Below are 21,874 nucleotides of genomic sequence, written 5' to 3'. Positions count from 1 at the left end.
TTTGAAAAATGAAAATACAATTTTTTAAAAATGCTTCGAAGGAAAAGGACTACATTGATAAAAGAAATGCAGAAGGTGCTGAATTTTCAAAAGTTGCTGAAGTACCCATGATAGGAGGGGTTATTGGTTTACGGGGATAGGGTGGAAGTGAGGGCTTAAGTGGGTCAGTGCAGACTCGATGGGCCGAATGGCCTCCTTCTGCACTGTATGTTCTATGTTGGCAGCTTTTTAAAAAAAAAAATTAAGATAGACGGTCTTAAAAGGAGCACCAACAGAAATTGCTTCTAGCACTGAAAATTGTCCCGCACAATGGGTGTTTATATCTGGACAAATGAAATCAATGTATCGCAGATTCACTTGACCATTGCTTTTCTTTGTGTGTTGTTGTCATATAAATATATTGATTTTTGTATGAATGATCCAGAGTCCGGATAGCCATGAGGAAGACTAAGCAAATTTACAAGGGTTATAGGTGAGCAGGTTGAGCAGATAGATGCCAGATGAAATTTAATCTGGAGTGGTGTATTTTGGAAAGAAAAACAGAGGATACATGGTTAAGTTTGAAAAGGAAACGGAAGAGCAGAGGCTTTTGTGGGCGGGGTTGGGTGAGTAGGAAATTTTATATCCACATCTTAAAAATGGACGGAGAATTTGGTGAAGTTGTTCATTTTAAATGTAAGATTTAAATTAAATGCGTTATGGAATATAAAAAGAATGAAATAATGTTAAAGTTAGACACATCACGGTTAGGCATAAGTTAGAATAGTGTGTCCAGTTCGGGGTGCCTTGCTTTCGGAGAAATATCAAGGCCATTGGAAGTGGTGCAGAGGAGTACCACTCATGATTTTAACGGATGACAGCCTTTTGTGGGGTGGAAAAATGGGAGAATCTGGGGCTCTTATCATTAGAACAAAGATTAAGAGGGGATCCGATAGAGATGCCCAAAATTGAAGGCCTTCATGAAATATATCCTGACAAACATTCCTTGATCAGTGTGGTAACTTGAGACCACAGATAAGATAGTCAAATGCAGAACCCGCAACAGACGCCAGTAAAAAATATTACATGGGAGAAAGGCTTATAAGGACACTCTACTCAAAATGACACTGTAGCAATCGGCTTGTCACATCCAGTGAATCTAAATTTTAACCCACAAAAAACAAGGTAGATGCCAGATGAATCTTTGAAAAAGAAAACTGTTAAAAAAAAATGGCAGTAGAATAGGACCAAATGTAGTTTATTTTAGAGGAACCAGTCAGGCACAATGTGTTAAATGGTCCTTCTGTGTTGTAAAATTCCTCAGTGACATTAGTTGTAAAACCTATTAATGTGGTGTTCCACTTCAAAGCCATTCTCAATCTAGCAACTCCGCCTAATTGAAAACCAGTTTTGGCTTTGTGACGTTTTGTATCGTAATAGTCCTTTCCATGGAAAAATTAATCTTTTAATTGTTCAATTTTTATGCTTCTGTTCTTAATCATGAGTTTATATTATTTTTTTGTCAGCAATTTACAGATCTTTTGTTACTGCCTGAAACCCTTTTTATAGCAGATCAGCAAAGGTGTACTAGTTGCAGTTTTTGTTATGTAGGCTTGTAACTTTGTATATAGTTTTAGAACCCTGATAGCAGATGTAACCAAGATAAAACCTGATTTGTACTGTACAATTTCAGGATTTTAACTGATATGGTCTATCCACTACCTATTACGACACAACAGAAACTGCTCCAGCTGTGTTCTATATACAACCAAGAGCCTGGATCTTTCAGTGTTTCTGATTTTCCAGTTGGTCATGGCCAGTTACCAGTGTACACTGTGGAAAACCTGCCAATGAAGAGTGGAATTGAGTCTCCAAACCAGTTAACTGGTATGGTGCATGCTGAGTTCAGAGAGGACACTGAATCAGTGATTGGCCCCACCTCTGGCGAGGAATCGGTACACACAGTCGATCTTGAGATGTTAACTGAGAAGATTCAAGCTCTGGAAGGTTCAGATTGGAAAATATGCACAGGTATGCTAGTTTATGTTGATATTTCAAATGGTTATATTTTTGTAGATTTTATACTTGTGTGAATGCATGGAGTCTTAACGAACAAGGCAGTTGAGTTGAGGGTACAAATTAAAACATGGGTGTGTGATGACATTGCTATCACTGAGACATGGTTGAGAGTGGGGCAGGATTGGCAGCTCAATATTCCAGGATATGAGGTGCTGCATCTTGGTAGATAAGATCAGGGCAGGACCTACTCAGTTAATGATAGGGAGTTGGGGAGAGTTACAGAACAAAGAGATCTAGGAGTACAGGTTTATAACTCCTTGAAGGTGGAGTCGCAGTGTAGGAGCGGTTTCAAGGCCTGTGTATTGAGTCGGCTTCCACGTGGGTTTTTCTCCTGTGGCTCAACTCAGTACAAAGAGCAGCAGACACATCAACAACCTGAAAGACGGTTTTATTTTCTACAAGCTTGCATTCATGTACATGTGAGATAAGATCTGGATAGTTGCCAAAATCTTTCTACGGATCTGATAGCTGCCAAGATCCTTCTACAGAACAAAGACACAAACTCAGTACATATACAACTTTCAAATATCAACAGCCTTTCCCAGTTGGACGCGATCCAATCCCTGAAGCTGAAGATGTTTAAACTTACCCAATAGAATCGCAAGCAACCCATGATTAATCCTCATCCTGACAGCTATGTACAATCTCAGCATCCTGTGCTCATTGTTTGTGAGAAACAGGACTACAAAACCAGCATCCTGGATTGTTTCACAAAGACAAAGACCTCTTCATTCACCTGAGGAAGGAGCTGTGCTCCGAAAGCTGGTGATTTGAAACAAACCCATTGGACTTTAACCTGGTGTTGTAAGACTTCTTACTAGAAAGAGTGCAGAAGAGAATTATGAGGATGCTACCAGGACTTGATAGTCTGCGTTATAAGGAGAGGCTGGGACTTTTTTCCCTGGAGTGTAGGAGGTGTAGGGATGATCTTCTAGAGGCCTATAAAATAATGAAGAGCATAGATAAGGTAGATAGTGAACATCTTTTCCCAAAGATAGAGAAGTCTACAACGAGAGGGCATAGGTTTAAGGTAAGAGGGGAGAGATATGAAAGAGACCAGGGTGGAAATTTCTTCACACAGAGGGTGGTGAGCATCTGGAATGGGCTGCCAGAGGCAATGGTAGAGGCGGGTACAATTTTGTTCTTTAAAAAGCAGTTAGACAGTTACATGGGCAGGGTGGGTATAGAGGGATTTGGGCCAAATGCGGGCAAGTGGGATGAGCTTAGTGATAGAAACTGGGCGGCATGGACAAGTTGGGTAGAAGGGCCTGTTTCCATGCTGTAAACATCTATGATGCTGACTCTATAGGATCTTCAGGTGAGACACAAAAGGAGGTAAGAGGTAAAAGAGATGGGGCGATCAGGGATTCAATTACAGCAGTAAGCAGGGATGACAACTTTGAAGGCTCTTCAAATGAAGCCATGTGGATAGAACTTAAAAACGAAAAATGAGCAGTCATATTGCTGGGAGTGTTCCATAGGCCCCCTAACAGTTCGAGAGAAATAGAAGAGCAGATATGTCGGCAAATTTTAGAGAAGTGTAAAAGTAAATAGGGTAGTGGTAGTGGGGGATTTCAACTTCCCCAACATTAACTGGCATAGTCATAGTGTGAAAGGTTTAGAGGGAGTTGAATTCTTAAAATGTACTCGAGAACCTTTTAAGCCAGTACCTAGAAGGTCCGACAAGAGAGGGGTCGGCAGTGGGGGATTTCTGTGAACATAACTCCATTAGATTCAAGAATGTTACGGAAAAGGACAAGGATGGGCCGGAAATCAACATTCTAAACTGGGGGAAGACTGATTTTAATCAGATCAGATATGATTTTGGCCAGAGTGAGAAACAGGACTTGATAGTCTGCGTTATAAGGAGAGGCTGGGACTTTTTTCCCTGGAGTGTAGGAGGTGTAGGGATGATCTTCTAGAGGCCTATAAAAGTTTCTCACTTTTAGGTAAATCTGTGACAAAACAGTGGGATGCATTCAAGATGAAAATTGAGAGAGTACAGCGCCAACAGGTTCCAATCAAAAAAAAGGATGGGACCAACAAATCCAGTGAACCCTGGATATCGAGGGATATACAGCATTGGAAGTTGAAAAAGGGAGACTTGTGGCAGATATTGAGGGCTCAAAACAACAAAAGTCCTAGAGACATACAGAATGTGTAAGAGCGAACTTAAAAAGGAAATTAGGAGGGCAAAAAGGGGACATGAAAGGATACTGGTAGGTAAAATAAAGGAAAACCCAAAGTTGTTTTACAAGTATATTCAGGGTAAAAGGATAACTAGGGGAAGAGTAGGACCCATTAAGGACTAGAGTGGTAATTTGTATGTGGAGCTGGAGGATTTAGGTAGGATTCTAAATGAATACTTGGTGTTCACTAGTGAAAAGGGTATAAAAATCAGGGAGAAGGACGGTAATAAAATTAAATAAATTAATATGGCTAGAAAGGTGGTACTGAGTGGTCTGTCATGCTTAAAAGTAGACCAATCTCCAGGGCGAGATTAAATGTATCCTCCCTTTCGGTGAGGCAAGGGAGGAACTAGCAGGGACGCTCACTCGGCTAAATCGCTGGCTTTTAAAGCAGACCAAGCAGGCCCAGCAGCACGGTTCGATTCCCGTACCAGCCTCCCCGAACAGGCGCCGGAATGTGGCGACTAGGGGCTTTTCACAGTAACTTCATTGAAGCCTACTCGTGACAATAAGCGATTTTCATTTCATTTCATTTTCATTTTCGATTCCCCTCTGGCCACAGGAGAGGTGCCGGAGGACTGGAGGATAACCAATGTGGTTACATTATTCGAGAAGGGAGGAAGGGATAAACCAGGAAACTACAGGCCAGTCTGTCTAACCTCAGTGGTGGGGAAACTATTGGAAGCGATTCTGAGACATGGAATTAATCTGCATTTGGTGAGGCAGGGATTATTCAAGAACGGGCAGCATCGTTTTGTGAAGGGGGGGGGGGGGGGTCAGGTCTGACCAGCTTGATTGAATTTTTCAAAGAGGTGACCAGATGTGTAGATGAGAGAAATGCATTTCAAGCAGTCTACTTGGACTGCTGCAAGGCTTTTGATAAGGGAGACTGATAGCATAGGTAAGAGCCCATGGGATCCAAGGAAATTTGGCAATTTGGATCCAGAATTGGCCGAGTGGCAGGAAGCAGAGGGTGATGGTTGAGGATGTTTTTCTGACTGAAAGCCTGTGTCCACTGGGGTTCTGCAGAGATCAGTTTTTGGGGCCCTTGCTGTTTGTAGTTTATATAAATGATTTAGCCATGAATGTGGGAGGGTTTGCCATGAATGTAGGAGGGTTGATCATTAGGTTCGCGGATGATATGAAAATTGGTGGGATGTAAATAATGAGGAGGATACTGTGAGATTGCAAGAGGATATTGATCGGCTGTTCAGTGGCAAATGGAATTCAATTCTGATAAGGTGCGAGGTGGTTCACTTGGGCAGGGCAAACAAGACCAGGGAATACCTAAAAAAACTGCTGGACCGAGGATCATGTGCATGTGTACTGATCTCTTAAGGTAGCAGGGCAGGAGAAGCTATATGTTATACTTGCCTTCATTAGCGGAGGCAGAGAGCTTAAAAGCAGGGAGGTTATGATGGAACTGCATTAACATTAGTTAGGCCACATAGAATATAGAACATACAGTGCAGAAGGAGGCCATTTGGCCCATAGAGTCTGCACCGACCCACTTAAGCCTTCACTTCCACCCTTCACTTCAAACCCTATCCCTGTAACCCCCAATAACCCTATCTAACCTTTTTTGGACAGTAAGGGCAATTGGCCAATATACCTAACCTGCATGTCTTTGGACGGTGGGAGGAAACCCACGCAGACACTGGGAGAACGTGCAGACTCTGCACAGACAGTGACCCAGTGGGGAATCGACCCTGGTGCTGTGAAGCCACAGTGTTAACCTCTGCTGCCAATATGCCAATAGAGTATTGTGTGCAGTCTGGAATCTAAATTACAGGAGGGATATGATAGCACTGGAAATGGTGCAGAGGAGATTTACCAGGATGTTGCCTGGGCTGGAGAGTTTTGGCTATGAAGAGAGATTGGGTAGACTGGGGTTGTTTTCCTTAGAGCAGAGACGATTGAGGGTAGACATGAATGAGATGTATGAAATTGAGGGGCATAGATAGAGTAGACAGGAAGAAACATTTCCCTTTGGTGGAAGGATCAGTGACCTGGGGATAGATTTAAGGTAAGGGACAGGAGGTGCTCACTGGAACTCACTGCCTGAAAGGGTGGTGGAGGCAGAGACCCTCATAACATTTAAGAAGTATTTAGATGTGCACTTGTGATCCCAGGGCATCCAGGTCTATGGATCAAGTACTGGAAGATGGGATTAGAATAGTTAGATGTTTGTTTTTGACCAACGCCGACGTGATGGACAGAAGGGCCTTTTCTGTGCTGTATGACTCTGATTGTATGAATGGAATTTAGATGCCTTGTGAGTGCATCAAAAACTCCCTGATTGAATATAGTGTGGAAAATACAGACCGAAATGAACTCCGCACCAACCTCAAGAACAGTTGTGCTATTTTTATAGTTCTCACATCTGTGGCCTCTGAAGTGGAGACGTCCCAGGCTCATTTTACATAAAATAATTAAACAATTTAAGTAAACAAATTAATGACCGCAATAACATAAGCCACAAAGGAATTTTATGTAAACATTGAGCAGCGTTTCCAGAAGAAATTAAACTCGAGTGATGTTAATATGCTCCTGGTCGATCCCAATCTAATAATTTTGCCATGTTTGTAATTAGAGGGAAAAATACATCGACATTTATATCACTTAAAATGTTATTTGGCGTTCCCAATGCTGACCGAGTAAAAATGCTGGTCAGTGTAGTAGTGATTCATAAATATTAGGCGGCCTTCGGTTTGGCTCCTGATCAGAGTTGAATTTGCTGATTTCAGACAGGGTAACTGATCATAACACCTCTGGATTAGTGTAAGATCATGCAAGGCTCTTGTTTCTGACTACTGTCTGAAGCAAGGTTCTGTCAGGTGAAGACATGCTTGAATTGGCTGTGATCCTCTTTACGGTCAGGTGTCCGAGCAAAATTGACTGCTTTTGAAGGTTGGCAGTGCCACAAGTATCGATGGATCTGTACTGAACTATGGTTGGGATCAGGAGGACAGAAAAAAGGATGGATTGTGATTTATAATTTTATTTCTAACTGGAAATCACTATTCCTTTCTTTCATTGATCTTTATGCAAGCTAGAGCTGATTTTCCCCCCCGCATGCACTAGGGGCAGCACAAGTGGCTAGCACCGTGGCTTTCCAGCGTCAGGGTCCCAGGTTCGATTCCCTGCTGGGTCACTGTCACTGTCTGTGTGGAGTCTGCACATTCCCCTGTGCAGGTTAGGTGGATTGGCCATGATAAATTGCCTTTAGTGACCAAAAAGGTTAGGGGGTGTTATTGGGTTACGGGGATAGGGTGGAAGTGAGGGCTTAAGTGGGTCAGTGCAGACTCGATGGGCCGAATGGCCTCCTTCTGCACTGTATGTTCTAAGTTCTATGTCTATGCTATGTGTGGTGTTCAAGCTGCCGCAGGGAAAACGGGATGAAAGAGGCTTACTGTGAAATTCCTGCCCATAAATAGAGACTGAAACCTATCCACCTCCTTCAAAGGTAATGGGACAGAATGTTAAAGAACAGAATTTTTCTTTTTCCCTATTTTGCTTTCTCATTACAGTAATGTTAATGTTCTGCAAGACCAGCAGTGGGTTGGAAGAAGTATAGAGTGCCAAATCCAGTTGAATGAGAGGACCTTATCCTGGCCTGTCTTATCTCATCTGTCTCCTTTGCAGGACATGAGAACTCAGTCAACGGTATCTCCAGGATTCTCCCTGTAATTCCAGTTCTTCCTTGTGCAGCAATGAGTGCCTTCCTGTAACAGTATCTCCCTTAGTTGTAGAAGCTTGCTTCATTTGCAGCCAGTTAGTCACATTGGGAGCTTACCCTGCATATATAATTAACCCTGACAATGGAAATTGGGTTCGGGCAATAGTGGGGTTGGGAGGTCTGATTCATCTCTGGCAGTGATACTGCAGAGAAAACCTCAATCTAAACTGTACATGTTATTGTATGGATTCAGAAAGAACATTGTTATCAAACAGATGGAACCAAATCACATTTAAAGGCAAGCACGTTTGATCCTGCCATTTCAAAGCACTGATTGCCATAATGGCCAGATGGACTTGAGTGATGTTATCATCTAGGAAATAGTTGGATATAGTGAAGCATTATGTTACATCTACTCGAGGGGACTAGCCATAAAGTCAAATTGAACTGCATTTCTAGGGCTTTTTAGGAGGAGATTCCCAGCTTTTTATTGGTCAGTATTGCAGAGATTTATTAGCCAAGAAATATCTTCTGTTAGGACATTGTCCTGTTTGCAGGTGCATTCATCGCGAGCCATCCTTTTGCCACTTGTCTGTGTTTTGGGCTGTATGTTAAGTTGCAGAACCGTATTAAATAGGTATATTAATCTTCAGTGCTTCTTCCATTTTTCCCCATGAGAGATTTTCTGTGCAGACCAGAACACTCCACTGTAGAAAAGCTTTTGTAGTAATTTTCATTATTATATTTTAGCATTTCCTTGCCGTGGCGGAAATAGTTAATCTGCTCAAGCTCCCTGTTGGTTATAATGGGTAATGGCACTTGCATGGCATCTGGTATAGGACAGAGGTATATGGACTAAAATATATCTAACTTGATTTTCTGACCTGTTGAGTTGCGGATCTAAATCGGGCAACAATTGGAGTGCTGCTATTTGTACTTTGAGCTGGATGGGAGGGAAAGTGGGTGGCAGGGTGGGTTGGAATTGATGAGAGTCCCATAGGTATCTAGTGATGTGCTGGAAATTATACATCTTTTGATATCTGGTGTGAATAAGATCAGGCTTGCCAGTGATGCTCTCCAATCAAATAGCATGCTGGCATTCACTGAAGAATAGTCATTTTGCAGATTTCTGGTACCTCATCTAATGGCTGTGGTGTAGAATTGGTGCATTCAAGAATACAAAATAAACATCTTCCCAGGAGAGGCATTTTTAGTTCCAACCTTGAGTGTAAGTTTCTTGTCAATTATTACCTTTATCCCCCATGAGGCTACTTTGTGAATTGATTTGTACAATCAAAGAGTGCAGTCCTAAAGTAAAGTAATATTTTTTTTTTTTTGCAGATCAAATTTCATGGAAGGATTACCCTCTAGGTAAAGTACCAGGCCAAACAGAAGACCCCAACTGCCTTTTTGTGCAGAATTACACTTTGATGCCTGTATTGCATCGGCCAAAAACGGAGGACAATCTAGAGCATAATACTGCGATAAGGTAAATGGTCAAATCCAGTTACTATTGGTATTTAACAACTAGTAAATCTGTGGTAAGACCATGGTGATGATAATAGTGGACAACTTGAAGACAGACCTGTTGGGTAGCACACAATATTTTGCTTAAACATGGTGACTCCCTATTGTGTTGGTAGGTTATTAGGCTAATAAATTCCTGAGTCCGATTTCAAGGCTATCTTTCATAATTGTTGCAACATCTCTAAACCTTGTGTTCCAATTTGATATTGTTTGAACATCAGCATTAGATTAGCCCTAATAAATATTGTGCATCAATAATATTGTAAATAACTAGAGTTTTTGGAAGCATATTTATTTAATTTCCATGTTGCTTGACATATTACTGAGTGCCAGACGGCTATAGTGCTATTGAAACTATACCCTAATAGTGAGCTACTGTATCCTGGGGTGTTGGGGAAAGGACTAATAACTGCATTTCCTGCAATTTGGGACTTGTCCTTGTTATGATGTTTCCAATTCCTTCATTATGCTCAATCCAAAGATCACACCAATAAGTGACTTCTTGCTTCTTGTGATTTATTTACAGCCCTAGGGTCATTTCGAGAAATTCCAAATCCTATTGCAATGTCTTACATTTGTAGAATAAACATCGTTGGCCCGTAGGCTTGGGCTATAAACTATGGAACAAGTTAAATTATAACCTGACTAGGAAATAGTTTTAAAAATATGAAGCTTGTAAGATTATTTTTGTGACTGTCTCTTTAATTTGGGGTAAAATGGAGGAATGAATGGGATCATGAATGTGATCCGTTCTGAATTCTGCCTAATAACGAGCTAGGATGGCCAAGTTGTTAAAGGGGAACCCAGGTTGCCTTACTGGGAAATAAGGTGCAAAATATTCATACCTGTATGCCATGATCAGAGCAGCTGTGCTGATGGTGAATATACTTTTAGTCTCCAAGGCTTTGTAAATGGTCGTAATTTAATCTGTCTATTTAATTCCGAGAGGGAGAGAGATAGTGAGAGTTGGCCTAGCTTTGGCTAGAGGGAGGAATTTCCAGAGTAACTCATGCCATTAATGTCAGCTTGGGTATTAGAAGTTATCTGGCTGGCAAAGGAAACAAGCGATCGGGAGCTGAGAATAGCTTTGGACTGGTTCCTGTGGAATGACACCTGCATTTAAGGGACAGAGTAAAGTAAACTGATAAACTGTGGAGGGGACTTTTCGACTGTTTTAAATGGGGGAATCCTCTCTGTAGTTTACAGTGGAAGTTTATTACAGAAGAAGTCTCGAAAGTTAATGTTGTCATGCGATCCTTCCAGTCAGTCACTGAAAATTCAGATATTATCGGTCTCAGTGGTGATTTTAACAAGAGTCTGTAAAGCAAACGATTTAACTCTTCAGATAATATACATTTTTTTAAAAACTGCATGATGATACTAAACCTGAACTGCTATTTGTATGAACCATGGAGTCTTGCCATGTCTTATCCATTTCTGTTGCTGTATTTGTTTTGGGCGCTGCCAATGACTTCATGCCATAAATAGCATGAATTCCAGCTTGATGGAGTACCGTGAGACAGAGTACTGACCCAAGGAATTTTATGAGTTGATTGCTTTCTAAATGCATTTGGCATTTAACTTGAACATTTAAGTTGTTTCTTTCAGTCTTAGTTAATGATAAATAAGCTGCATACTAGAGGCAGGTGCACAATTAGTTAATTGGGTGGCTAGTTTGAACTTTTTTTCTTTATTCTATCATGGAATGTGTGTGTGTCATTGGTAAGACCTGCATTTGTTGCCCATTCTTTATTGCCCTTGAACTGAGTAGCTTGCAAGGCCACTTCAGAGGGGAGTTAAAATACACTGTTCGGTCTGGCATTGTATGTAGATCAGACCGGGTAAGGATGGCAGATTCCATCCCTAAAGGGCATTCATTAACCAGACTGGTTTTTAAAACCGATAATGGTTGGCATGGTCGCCACTACTGAGACTAGATTTCAATTATAGTTTATTATTTTGAGTTTAAATTTCACGAGCTGCTAGGGTGAGATTTGAACCCATGGCCCCAGAACACTAGCCTTTGTGTTGATATTACTAGTCCACTGACGTTACCACAGTGCCACTGGCTTCCTAATCAACATGGTCTGTCATTTTAGCTAGTATAAAATTAAGAGGTATCATTAACACGTGAAGTAGCACGGAGGCCAACCTGATGGAGCACTGAAAGACAAGAGTATGGAACTTGGCAATTTGATGAGTGAGGGAAGAGGTGCTGGTCTGGTCTTTTACAAAACAAGGGATTGTCTGAAAGAGTGAGCGAGAACTGAGGTTTGGAGGCAGATAGATGATCAATGGTTTCTAAGGTTTATTTTTTTCTCTAAACTGGGTCAGGCGCTGAAACTAGTATTGAGAAGTACAAGCACTGTATTAAATTTCATAGTTTATCTAGCTAAACTACTTGATGTAACTTCAAATAACTATTGAGTGATACTTCTGAACTTTAAACCTTAGTTAAATAAAATATAACTGAAATGGCAGGGCAGATGATGATGTGTCGCAGCTGTAGCATGCGGGAGCTGGTGGACACCTGTGTGGTGGACAGCAACTGCATCTGCAGTAAGTGTCTCCAACACAAGAAATTTTGACTCCGAGTTGATGAGCTGCACTTTGATGCATTGGGGGGGGAAGAGAGAAGAGGAGGACGGGACAGGAATGTGTGACTACAAGTGAGGCAGGTATGGGTATCCAGAAGGTAGTGATAGAAGATCCTCGGCCATTGCACTGGTCCAACAGGTTAAAAATGCTTCTGGCCTGTGTGGATGTGGGCAGGGACTGCAGGGAGGATGTAGAGACTGACCCACAGTGCTCTGGTACAATGGTAGTAAAAAGGAATGTAACGGTAGCAGGGACAGTATAGTTAGGGTATGGATTCAGCTCTGCAGGTGAGAGCATGGGAATGGAAGGCTATGTTACCTGCTTGGTTCCAGCATTAAGGACTAGAGAAGAATTTTGAATGAGGGGAAAAATCCAGTTGTCATGATCCATGTAGATACCAATGACATTGATAGAACTAAGAACGGTGTTCTGCTGAGGATATGTGGGCAGCTAGGGGCTATATTTAAAAGCAGAACCACAAAGGTAGTCATCTCTGGGATATTACCTGAGCCATGAGCAAATTGGCAAAGGTAAATAAGATCAGAGAGTTGAATGTGCAGTTCAAAATTGGTCTGGGAGAAATGGGTTTTGATTCACGGAGCACTGGCAACAGTACTGCGGAAGAGGAGCTGTGCTATTGGGATAACCTTCACTTTAGGGGAGGCAGTGGCGGCGTAGTGGTAATGTTGCTGGACTAGTAATCCAGAGGCCCAGGATAATGCTCTGGGGAAGTAGGTTCAAATCCCATCACAGCAACTTGTGGAATGTAAATTCAGTTACTAAATCTGTAATCTAAAGCTAGTGACCATGAAACCATCGACAATTGTCGTTCAAAACCCGTTTGATTCACTAATGTCCTTATCTGGTCTGGCAGTTGGGGATGGATGACAAATGCTGGCTTCAAACTGAATAGTCGACTGGGGAGTGGTGAGAGAACAGTTCTAGTAAGGGGACATTTAGAAAGTTAGAGAAAGGACCAGGTAGCTATTTGGGTAATAACCAAAATGGGCCAGCAAATAGGGTCAAAGTAAGGCAAATTGGTCAAAAAGTCAGAATTAAATGTTGTTTATCTGAATGTACTCAGTATTCATAATTGATGAATATATTGATGAATTGATAGTATAAATTGAAATGGATGGATATGATATGGGCTTTACAGAGATGTGGTTGTAAGGTGACCAAGAAATTTTGGAAAGATGGGAAGAAAGAAAAGACGCAGGGTTGCTTTTTTAATGAGTGATGTGATCAGTACAGTAATGAGAATTAATCTTGGCTTGGAAAACCAAGACCTAGAATCAGTTTGGGTGGAAATAAGGCATAGCAAGGGAAAGAATCATTGGTGGGAGTAGTTGATAGGCCCCCACACAGCAACTACAGCAAAGGAGAAAATACAAATCAAGAAAAAATGGGGTCTTGTAAGACAAATACTGCAATAAGGGCAATCTTAATGTTTATGTAGATTGGACAAATCAAATTGGAGGAGGTTTCTTCGAACACCATGTTGTGGAACCAACCAGGGAACTGACTATTTTATGTGTAAGGATTAATTAATGATCCAATAGTAAAAGGTCATCTCGGGAAGAATGATTATAACCTGATGGAAATTCATGTTCAGTTTTAGGATAAGAAACTTGGGTGTGAAACTACTGTCTTAAACTTCAATAAGGCAATTACAAAGGATTGAAGACAGAGTTGACTACACTGGCTTGGGTAATGGACCAAAAGATAAGGCAGTAGAGAAAAAGTGGCCGATGTTTAAGGAGGTACTTCATGACTCTCGTCAGATATATTCCATTGAGAAAGAAGGATTCTAGAAGAATGTGAGGCACCTGTGGCTAACTAAGGAAAAGAAGGATGGTATCAAATTCAAAGGAAAGGCATACTATGTTGCACAGATTAGTGGTAGGGCAGACGATTGGGTACATTTTAGAAACCAGCAAAGGATGACAAAAATAATAGAGAGAAAGGGAGAAATTGGAGTACAAGAGTAAACTAGTAAGAAATGTAAAAACGGTAAGAACTTCTACGAGTATATAAAAGGGGGGAAAAGGAGCTAAAATGAACAATGGTTTCTCAGAGGATGAGATTGGGACATTAATGATGGAAAAAGAGGAAATGGCAGAGGCGTGAGCAAGCATTTGGCATTTGTCTTCACAGTGGAAGACTCGAAGCATCCCAGGACTATTAGAAAATCCAGGAGCAAAAGAGGAACTTTAAAAAAAATCTCACACTAGAGCAAAAGTACCAGGCAAACCCATAGACTAAAGGGTGATGAGTCCCCTGGCCTGCATCCTATGGTCTTAAAGGGAATGTCAGCAATGATAGTGGACGCATTGGTTGTAATCTTCCGAAATTCCCTAGAAACTGAAAGGTCCTAGCAGATCGGAAATCTGAAAATGTTATTCAAAAAAGGATAAAAGATGGAAAACGAGAAACCGTAAGCCCGTTTGTCTAAAATCTGTCACAGAAAAATGCTGGGAATCCATTGTTAAGGAAGTAGTAGCAGAGCATTTAGTAAATCAGAATAGGATCAAACAAAGTCAACATGTTTTATGAAAGGGCAATTGTGTTTGACAAATTTTATTGGTGTTATTTGAGGAAGTACTGAACAGAGTGGATAAGGGGGAACCAGTAGATCTAGTACACTTGAGTTTCCAAAAGGCATTTGATAAAGTGCGACATAAAATATTACTACACAAAATGAGAGCTCATGGCTTTGGGGGCAATACGTAGATTAGAATGGATAGCGAATTGGCTGATTAACAGGAAACAGATGGGATAAATGAGTTAATTTTGGGTTGGCAAGCTGTGACTAGTGGTTTGCCTTGGGTATTAATGCTGTGGCTTCCACTATTTACAATTTATATTAGCTATTTGGATGAAGGGAGCAACTGTATTGTAGCCAAATTTGCTGTTGATATAAAGATGGGAAGTTTTCAATAGGATATAAAAGGATACAGATAGATTAAGTCAATGGGCAAAAAATTGGTAGATGAATATAATATGGAACATTTCAGTTGTCCACCTTTGTAAGAAGAATGGAAAAGCAGATATGCTCCGGTTTCCTCCCTCAGTCCAAAGATGTGCAGGTTAGGTGCATTTGCCATGCTAAATTGCCCCTAAGTGTCCAAAAGGTTAGGTGGGGTTGCTGGGTTACGGGGACAGGGTGGAGGCGTGGGCTTGAACAGGGTGCTCTTTCCAAAGGTCAGTGCAGACCCGATGGGCCGAATGGCCTCCTTCTGCACTGTAAATAAATTCTATGATTCTATGACAACGTCCCAAACCACGCTGATGTCATCTGCAAGGATATCCGAACTTGGAATACTGGTTCGAGTTTTGTTTTGTATAGTTTTGTTTTTGGAACGAGGGAGTCAAGTGAAACCCCAGTGAGAATAAGCAGCTCATCGTTTAACAATTATTAGAGACTATTTATTAAATTAAAGAAAAGACAAACACATACAAACAGGACTATATATGCTAAGACAATTAAGTATGAATTACTACACAGACACAAGTTTATGTAGAATGTGCCCCTTGTTCCAAACTATATCTTACGATCCCTGAACTCCTTAAAGCTTCCCCTTTTTGCTAAACAACATCTGTAAGTTAAAACCAGTTTATAGTTACCACACAATACAGGGATGATAATCTTCACTAGACCAGGACAGGACATTTCCCAGAATTTCAAATTCTATGAAATTCTGGGAAATGTCCTGTCCTGGTCTAGTGAAGATATTTTAAACTCCCTTTACAAAGGTTTTAGCACTGCCCTGGCTCTAAGATGTAGAGGCTGTTGGATGCAAAACTTGGCTTCCAGGCTGCTCCCTGGCAACTGGCTTGTCTGCTTCAAAGTTGCTAGGTGTTAACTGGCCTCCCTTGCTTCGAGCACCTGGCAATTCTGTGTATTTGGCTGTCTGCCACGATCAAATTCCTTGACTCTAGACTTGGCATGCGTCCACCTATCATAGAATCTCTAAAGTGCAGAATGAGACCGTTCAACCCATCGAGTCTGGACCAACCCTTGGAAAGAATACCCTACCTCAGTCCATGCTCGACCCTATCTCCGTAACCCCACCTAACCTTTTGGACACTAAGGGGCAATTTAGCATGGCCAATCCACCTAACCTGCACAATGTTGGACTGTAGGAGGAAACCGGAGGATCCGGAGAAAACAAAAACAGGGAGAAAAGGCAAACTCCACACAGCCACCTTGAGGCCGAATTGAACCCTGGTGTTGTGAGGCAGCAGTGCTAGCCACCTTGCCACCCGATTAATCTCTCAATTCTCTAGGTAAACTGTTTCTACTACTAAGCTGTTCACATCTGATTCTATCCCAGTGCCTTCTAATCTTGTTACTGGGAGCGAAGCATCTCATCCAGCATTTTGAAAACTGGCTACTGCTTTGGCTCGGCAGATTTCTACCCGTTGCTGGGCAGGTTGCATCCTTTTATGTCATGTTAATTTGAGTTACTGTTGTTACTAGGCAATTCCATGACAGACTGCAGAATGCTGTGGTACAGAAGGATCTCTGCGTCTTTGTGCATGAATCTCAAATTTTACATACAGGCACAGTAGATAATTTGGGTGGCAAATGGAATGTTGGCTTTCAGTGCAAGAGGGATGGAGTATACAAGTAGGGAAGTCTCGCTACAACTTTACAGGGCATTGATGAGACTACAGATGGAATACAGTGTAGAGTTTTGGCCTCTTTATTTAAGGAGGGATATACATCCATTGCAGGTCGTTCAGAGAAGGTTTCACTTGGTTGATTCCTGGGAGGAAAGGGCTGACATGTGAGGGACGGTGAGAAGGTCCATCCTGTACTCATTGGAGTTTAAAAGATTGTGTTTCGAAACATTTAAGATTCTGAGGGGGCTTGCCAAAGTAGATATTGAAAAGCTGCTTCCCCTGGTGAAGAAATCTAGAACCATGGGGCATAGTTTCAGAATAGGTGTTTGTCCATTTAAGATGGAGATGAAGAGGATTTTCTTCTCTGGTGTGAATGTTTGGAATTCTCTACCTCTGCGGCTGTGGAGGCTGAGCCATTGAATATACTCAGTGCTGCGTTACCGATTTTTGAACGATAGGGGTGTCGAGGAAGGGGAACAGGCAGGAATGTGGAAGGATCAGATCAGCCATGATTTACTGAATGTTGGAGCAAAGGGCTGAATGATTCCTCTTGCTCCTGTTTCTTGGGTAAACACTGGAAACATAAGAACATGTTGTCCAACCCAGATTTATATTGCTCTGTGTTCTATTTTACAACATTGACGTGGCCAGGTGTATCTTTTCTGCATTCTCTGTGCTTACTTAACTAATATCTGTTTTGTGCCAGTTGTATTTCTGGTCATGATAAGTATTTATTTTTTGAAGGAACTGAATTTCATGGGCCTGGGTGCCTTAGTTTCAGGCTTTCGGAGGACAGTGCTCAGTTTCACAGTTACCAATCCAATTTGACAAAACAACTGAACATCCTGGGTGAAGATTTCACCTGTTTTTGTGTTATTGTTTTGTCTTTATCTTGTGTTCCGTTGCCGAAGCAGCTATTTCGCGTTTTGTTACAGGAATTTAACCTTGGCACTGCTTCCTGTATGTAAACTCCCTGTTCCTTTCTTTTTGCTTGTCTTACAAAGGTTATTTTCTAGTATTACTCAAATGAATGAGGAAAATCCTGTTTACCGCTCCGCTTGCATTGTGGTGATGCAAAACCAAAAGTGATGCTGCAAAATATAGAGAATTATAATTTGTCATGATGACTTGATGGCATTGTACAGTGAGGACAGAACATGAGGCCAGATTTTAATTGCTGTGCTGGATTCTATCTCAATCGTGTGCAGGGTGACCAACAACTTTGTTGGGGTGGTGGCGGGGGAAGGTGGAGAGGTGGGGGGGGGGGGGGGGGGGTTTGAAAGAGTGGTGGTGGTGTGGATTTGCTGATGAGGCCAAAGGATAGGGGAGGATTCAAGGGACCAGAAGAACGTGATGGGTGGTTGCCGGGACCAGAGGAGCAGGCGGTGGGGTAAGGCTAACTGGGTCAGTGGAGCAGAGGATCTTGGGTAAGAGACAATGTTCATCACATCATTCTATCTGTTATGTTTTTTAATTGAAGTTTGCCTCCTTGGCCCTTTCACCAGAGAATCAAGGGACCGAGGACCTGAAAAAAAAATATTTTTGGTAAAAATGTAGGACTGAAAGTTGATAAATCCCTTGGACCAGACGTGTTATATCGCAGAGTGTTATGAGGTGGCAGTAAAGATGGTGGATGCATTGGTGGTTATTTTCCACAATGCTACAGACTTTGGAATGTTTACTGTAGATAGAAAGGTAGAAAATGTTACCCCACTATTGAAGAAAGGAGTGAAAGAAACAAACAGGTTTGTTACCCTGACATCGGCAGTAGGAAAATGCTTCCGTCTATAAGGATATGATAATTAGGCACTTGGAAAGTAATTGTTTGGATTGGGCAGAGTTAATCTGGATTTATGAAAGATTATGTTTGACAGACCTTGGGCTGTTTGAGGAAGAAACTAGCAGAATAGATAAAGTAGAACTAGTGGATGTGGTGTATTTGAATTTTCAGAAGATTTTTTGATAAGGTTCCACATACGAGGTTAGTAAGCAAAATTAGAACACACTGGTTTGGAGACTGGCTAATGGACAGAAAACAGTCATAATAAACCGGTCATTCTCTGCTTGGCTGGTAGCAACTAGAGCAGTGCCACAAGGATCAGTGTTTGGGGCTTGTAATCTATATCAATAATTTGGATGTGGGGACCAAAGATAATATTTCCAAGTTTAATGATGACAAAATTAAGTGGGAATGTGAGTTGTGAGGAGGATGCAAGGAGGCTTCAAGGAAATTTGGACAAGTTGAATGAGTGGTACATGGCAGATGCAGTATAACCTGCAGAAATGTGGACTTTCAACGTTGGTCGGAAAATCCCAAATCGCAGAATATTGCTTAAATGGTGGAAGGTTGAGAAGTTGTCCAAATAACCTCAGTCAGTACAGGAATTGAGCTTGTGCTGTTTGCGTCATTCTGTATCAACTCAGTTGGCTGGACAGCTGGTTTATGATGCAGAGTGACACCAGCAGAAAAGGTTCAATTCCTGTACCGGCTGAGGTTATTCATGGTGCCTTCTCAACATTGCCTCTTGCCTAAGGAGTGATGACCCTCAGATTAAATCATCACCAGTCAGCTCTCTCTCAAAAAGTGGAGAGCAGCTTATGGTACTCTGGGACTTTGGCAACTTTCATTGACACAATAATGTCTGGAGTACAATGAGGAGAAAAAATATCCATTATTTTGGTAGTTTAATCGTGTAGTCTACACTCTTCAAATGTATTCACATACGAATTTGAGCTAAAATCGTTTGCTATTTTAACAAAGGGTTTAGCCTATTTTTAACAGACTAGCATCTTCATTAAAATTATGGAAGAAGCAATTTCATTGGAAAAGATTGTCATAGATACTACACAACACAATTTCAATTCTGAAATTTTTGTCCTGCCCCACAATATAGAGTTTTTAATCTTTTCTTACTCACCAACAGAGTCCCAGAATTTTGAGCAAAGGTTTAGCACAACCATGAGGTTTGTTAGATGACTTCAGAGGGTTTTGACATTAGCCACACTGGATAAATTATCTTCCCTAAAGGATGATAATGAACCAGTTCAGTTTTTATATTAATTTTTTTAGAACTAGATTTTTATCTCAGATTTATAAAAAAATAATACTAAAATCATTGTGAAATAATGCACTTTCATTTTCAAGATTATTTCTTGCTTAGCTATTGTTAGTCCAGCAACATGACCACTAAACTGCAAACTTATTTAACTCCATTCTTGATATCTCATAATAATAATCAATAATAATCTTTATTGTCACAAGTTGGCTTACATTAACACTGCAATAACGTTGCTGTGAAAATCCCCTAGTCGCCACATTCCGGCGGGTACAGGGAGGGAGAATTCAGGATGTCCAAATTACCTAGCAGTGCGTCTTTTGGGACTTGTGGGAGGAAACCGGAGCACCCAGAGGAAACCCACGTAGACACGGGGAGAATGTGCAAACTCCGCACAGACGGTGACTCAAGCAGGAATCGGACCTGGGACCCCAGCGCTGTGAAGCAACATTACTAACCACTGGAGTTAAATAAGTTTGCAGTTTAGTGGTCATGTTGCTGGACTAACAATAGCAAAGCAAGAAATAATCTTGAAAATGAAAGTGCATTATTTCACAATGATTTCAGTATTAATTAATTTTTTATAAATCTGAGCTAAAAATCTAGTTCTAAAAAAATGTATATAAAAACTGAACTGGTTCATTATCATCCTTTAGGGAAGATAATTTATCCAGTGTGGCTAATGTCAAAACCCTCTGAAGTCATCTAACAAACCTCATATGTGTCGCCCACATATTGAGGAAGATAAAACTGTGGCATATCTCATTTAAAGAAAAAAATATTGCTTTAAATAGCATTGTTCATGATCTCATAATGTCTCAAAGTGCTTTATAGCCAATGATGGATTTTTGAAGTGTAGTAACTGTTGTAATGCAGGGAACATCCCAGTCAACCTGTGCATTGCAAGTTCCCAAAAGCAGCAGTGAGATTGTGAACAAATACAAGACCTGTTTGTGATGTTGATTGAGGGATTAATATCGGCCAAGATGGTTAGGAGAATTCCTCTCCTCTTCAAAATACCCTAAGGAAGGAATGGTCACAAGTGGTAGCCCATATTGCCCCCTGGCAACTATATACTTTAATAGGAACTGACAGAATGTCTGATCCCTCAGCTGCAACAATATGTGGAGTGTAAAAGCTTTCAAAAAAATCATTGAAAGGAGAAAATCAATTTAGAATCATAAAATTTACAGTGCAGAAGGAGGCCATTTGTTTTTATGAGCAAACCCAACTGGAATTATAATGCAAAATACTTCTGAAGGCGAGTAATATTTACCTTTTAGTGATATGTATTGTAACTTGCATTGAAACTCCCTCTATGGCAGTTAAACAAAAACTGTCCTAATATAATGAGTTACTCAAACATCGATTTGAGTAAAGCTTCTTCTGGACGGATACATGGTGATTGGTGGAAGTGTCCTCTGATACTCGGGGGCGACACAGGGCTCAAGAGCTGGCTTTTAAAGCAGACCAAGGCAGGCCAGCAGCACGGTTCAATTCCCGTACCAGCCTCCCCGAACAGCCGCCGGAATGTGGCGACTAGGGGCTTTTCACAATAACTTTGTTTTAAGCCTACTTGTGACGATACATGATTTTATTTTTTTATTAATTATTTATCATTTATTACGCAAGCAAATGTGGCAGCCAGTTTGAACAGCAAGATGCCAAAGACAATGCCTGTGAGCAAATAGATACTATAAAGTTTAAACAGGAAGGTAAAGGAAAAGTGCCTCATTTTTATTTCAACTGCTTTTCTATATCTCACCTCGCAGAAAATAACTGATGCTCCACTGAAGTGTTGTTTTGGATAATGTACTTCAGTTGCATATGAAACCTTAACGCAACCTTCAGATTTGTAGTTATTTTGTATTGCCATGTTGTTTAAATCTTACATAAATGAGCAGATAGACGCTATAGTATAGCCTTGAACCAAATGAATGAATAAACAAATGTGAACCTTTTAATGAAAGTTGCAAATATCTTTATGCATTAAAAACAAACTGCATTTTCAATAGTGCACGCTGCTGATATTTTAAAAAATAAATAAATTTAGAGTACCCAATTCATCATTTTTTTTTCCAATTAAGGGGCAATTTAGCATGGCCAATCCACCTACCCTGCACATCTTTGGGTTGTGG

At 41.0% G+C, this 21,874-nt stretch overlaps 1 protein-coding gene across 1 annotated transcript in view; it reads left to right on the top strand.

Moving 5' to 3' along the window:
* las1l (LAS1 like ribosome biogenesis factor) overlaps positions 1-21,874 on the top strand; it is an 88,493-nt gene that overhangs the window by 56,369 nt on the left and 10,250 nt on the right. The window contains exons 11-12 of the mRNA XM_038774596.1: positions 1,673-2,010; positions 9,268-9,415. Of these exons, the coding sequence (XP_038630524.1) occupies positions 1,673-2,010; positions 9,268-9,415 (486 nt within the window). The remainder of the gene's footprint in view (positions 1-1,672; positions 2,011-9,267; positions 9,416-21,874) is intronic.

This window comes from Scyliorhinus canicula, chromosome 17 (genome assembly GCF_902713615.1).
Source record: "Scyliorhinus canicula chromosome 17, sScyCan1.1, whole genome shotgun sequence".
Classification (NCBI taxonomy): Eukaryota; Metazoa; Chordata; class Chondrichthyes; order Carcharhiniformes; family Scyliorhinidae; genus Scyliorhinus; species Scyliorhinus canicula.
Note: the sequence above shows the minus strand (reverse complement) of the source record. Positions and strands in the feature narration are given on the sequence as shown.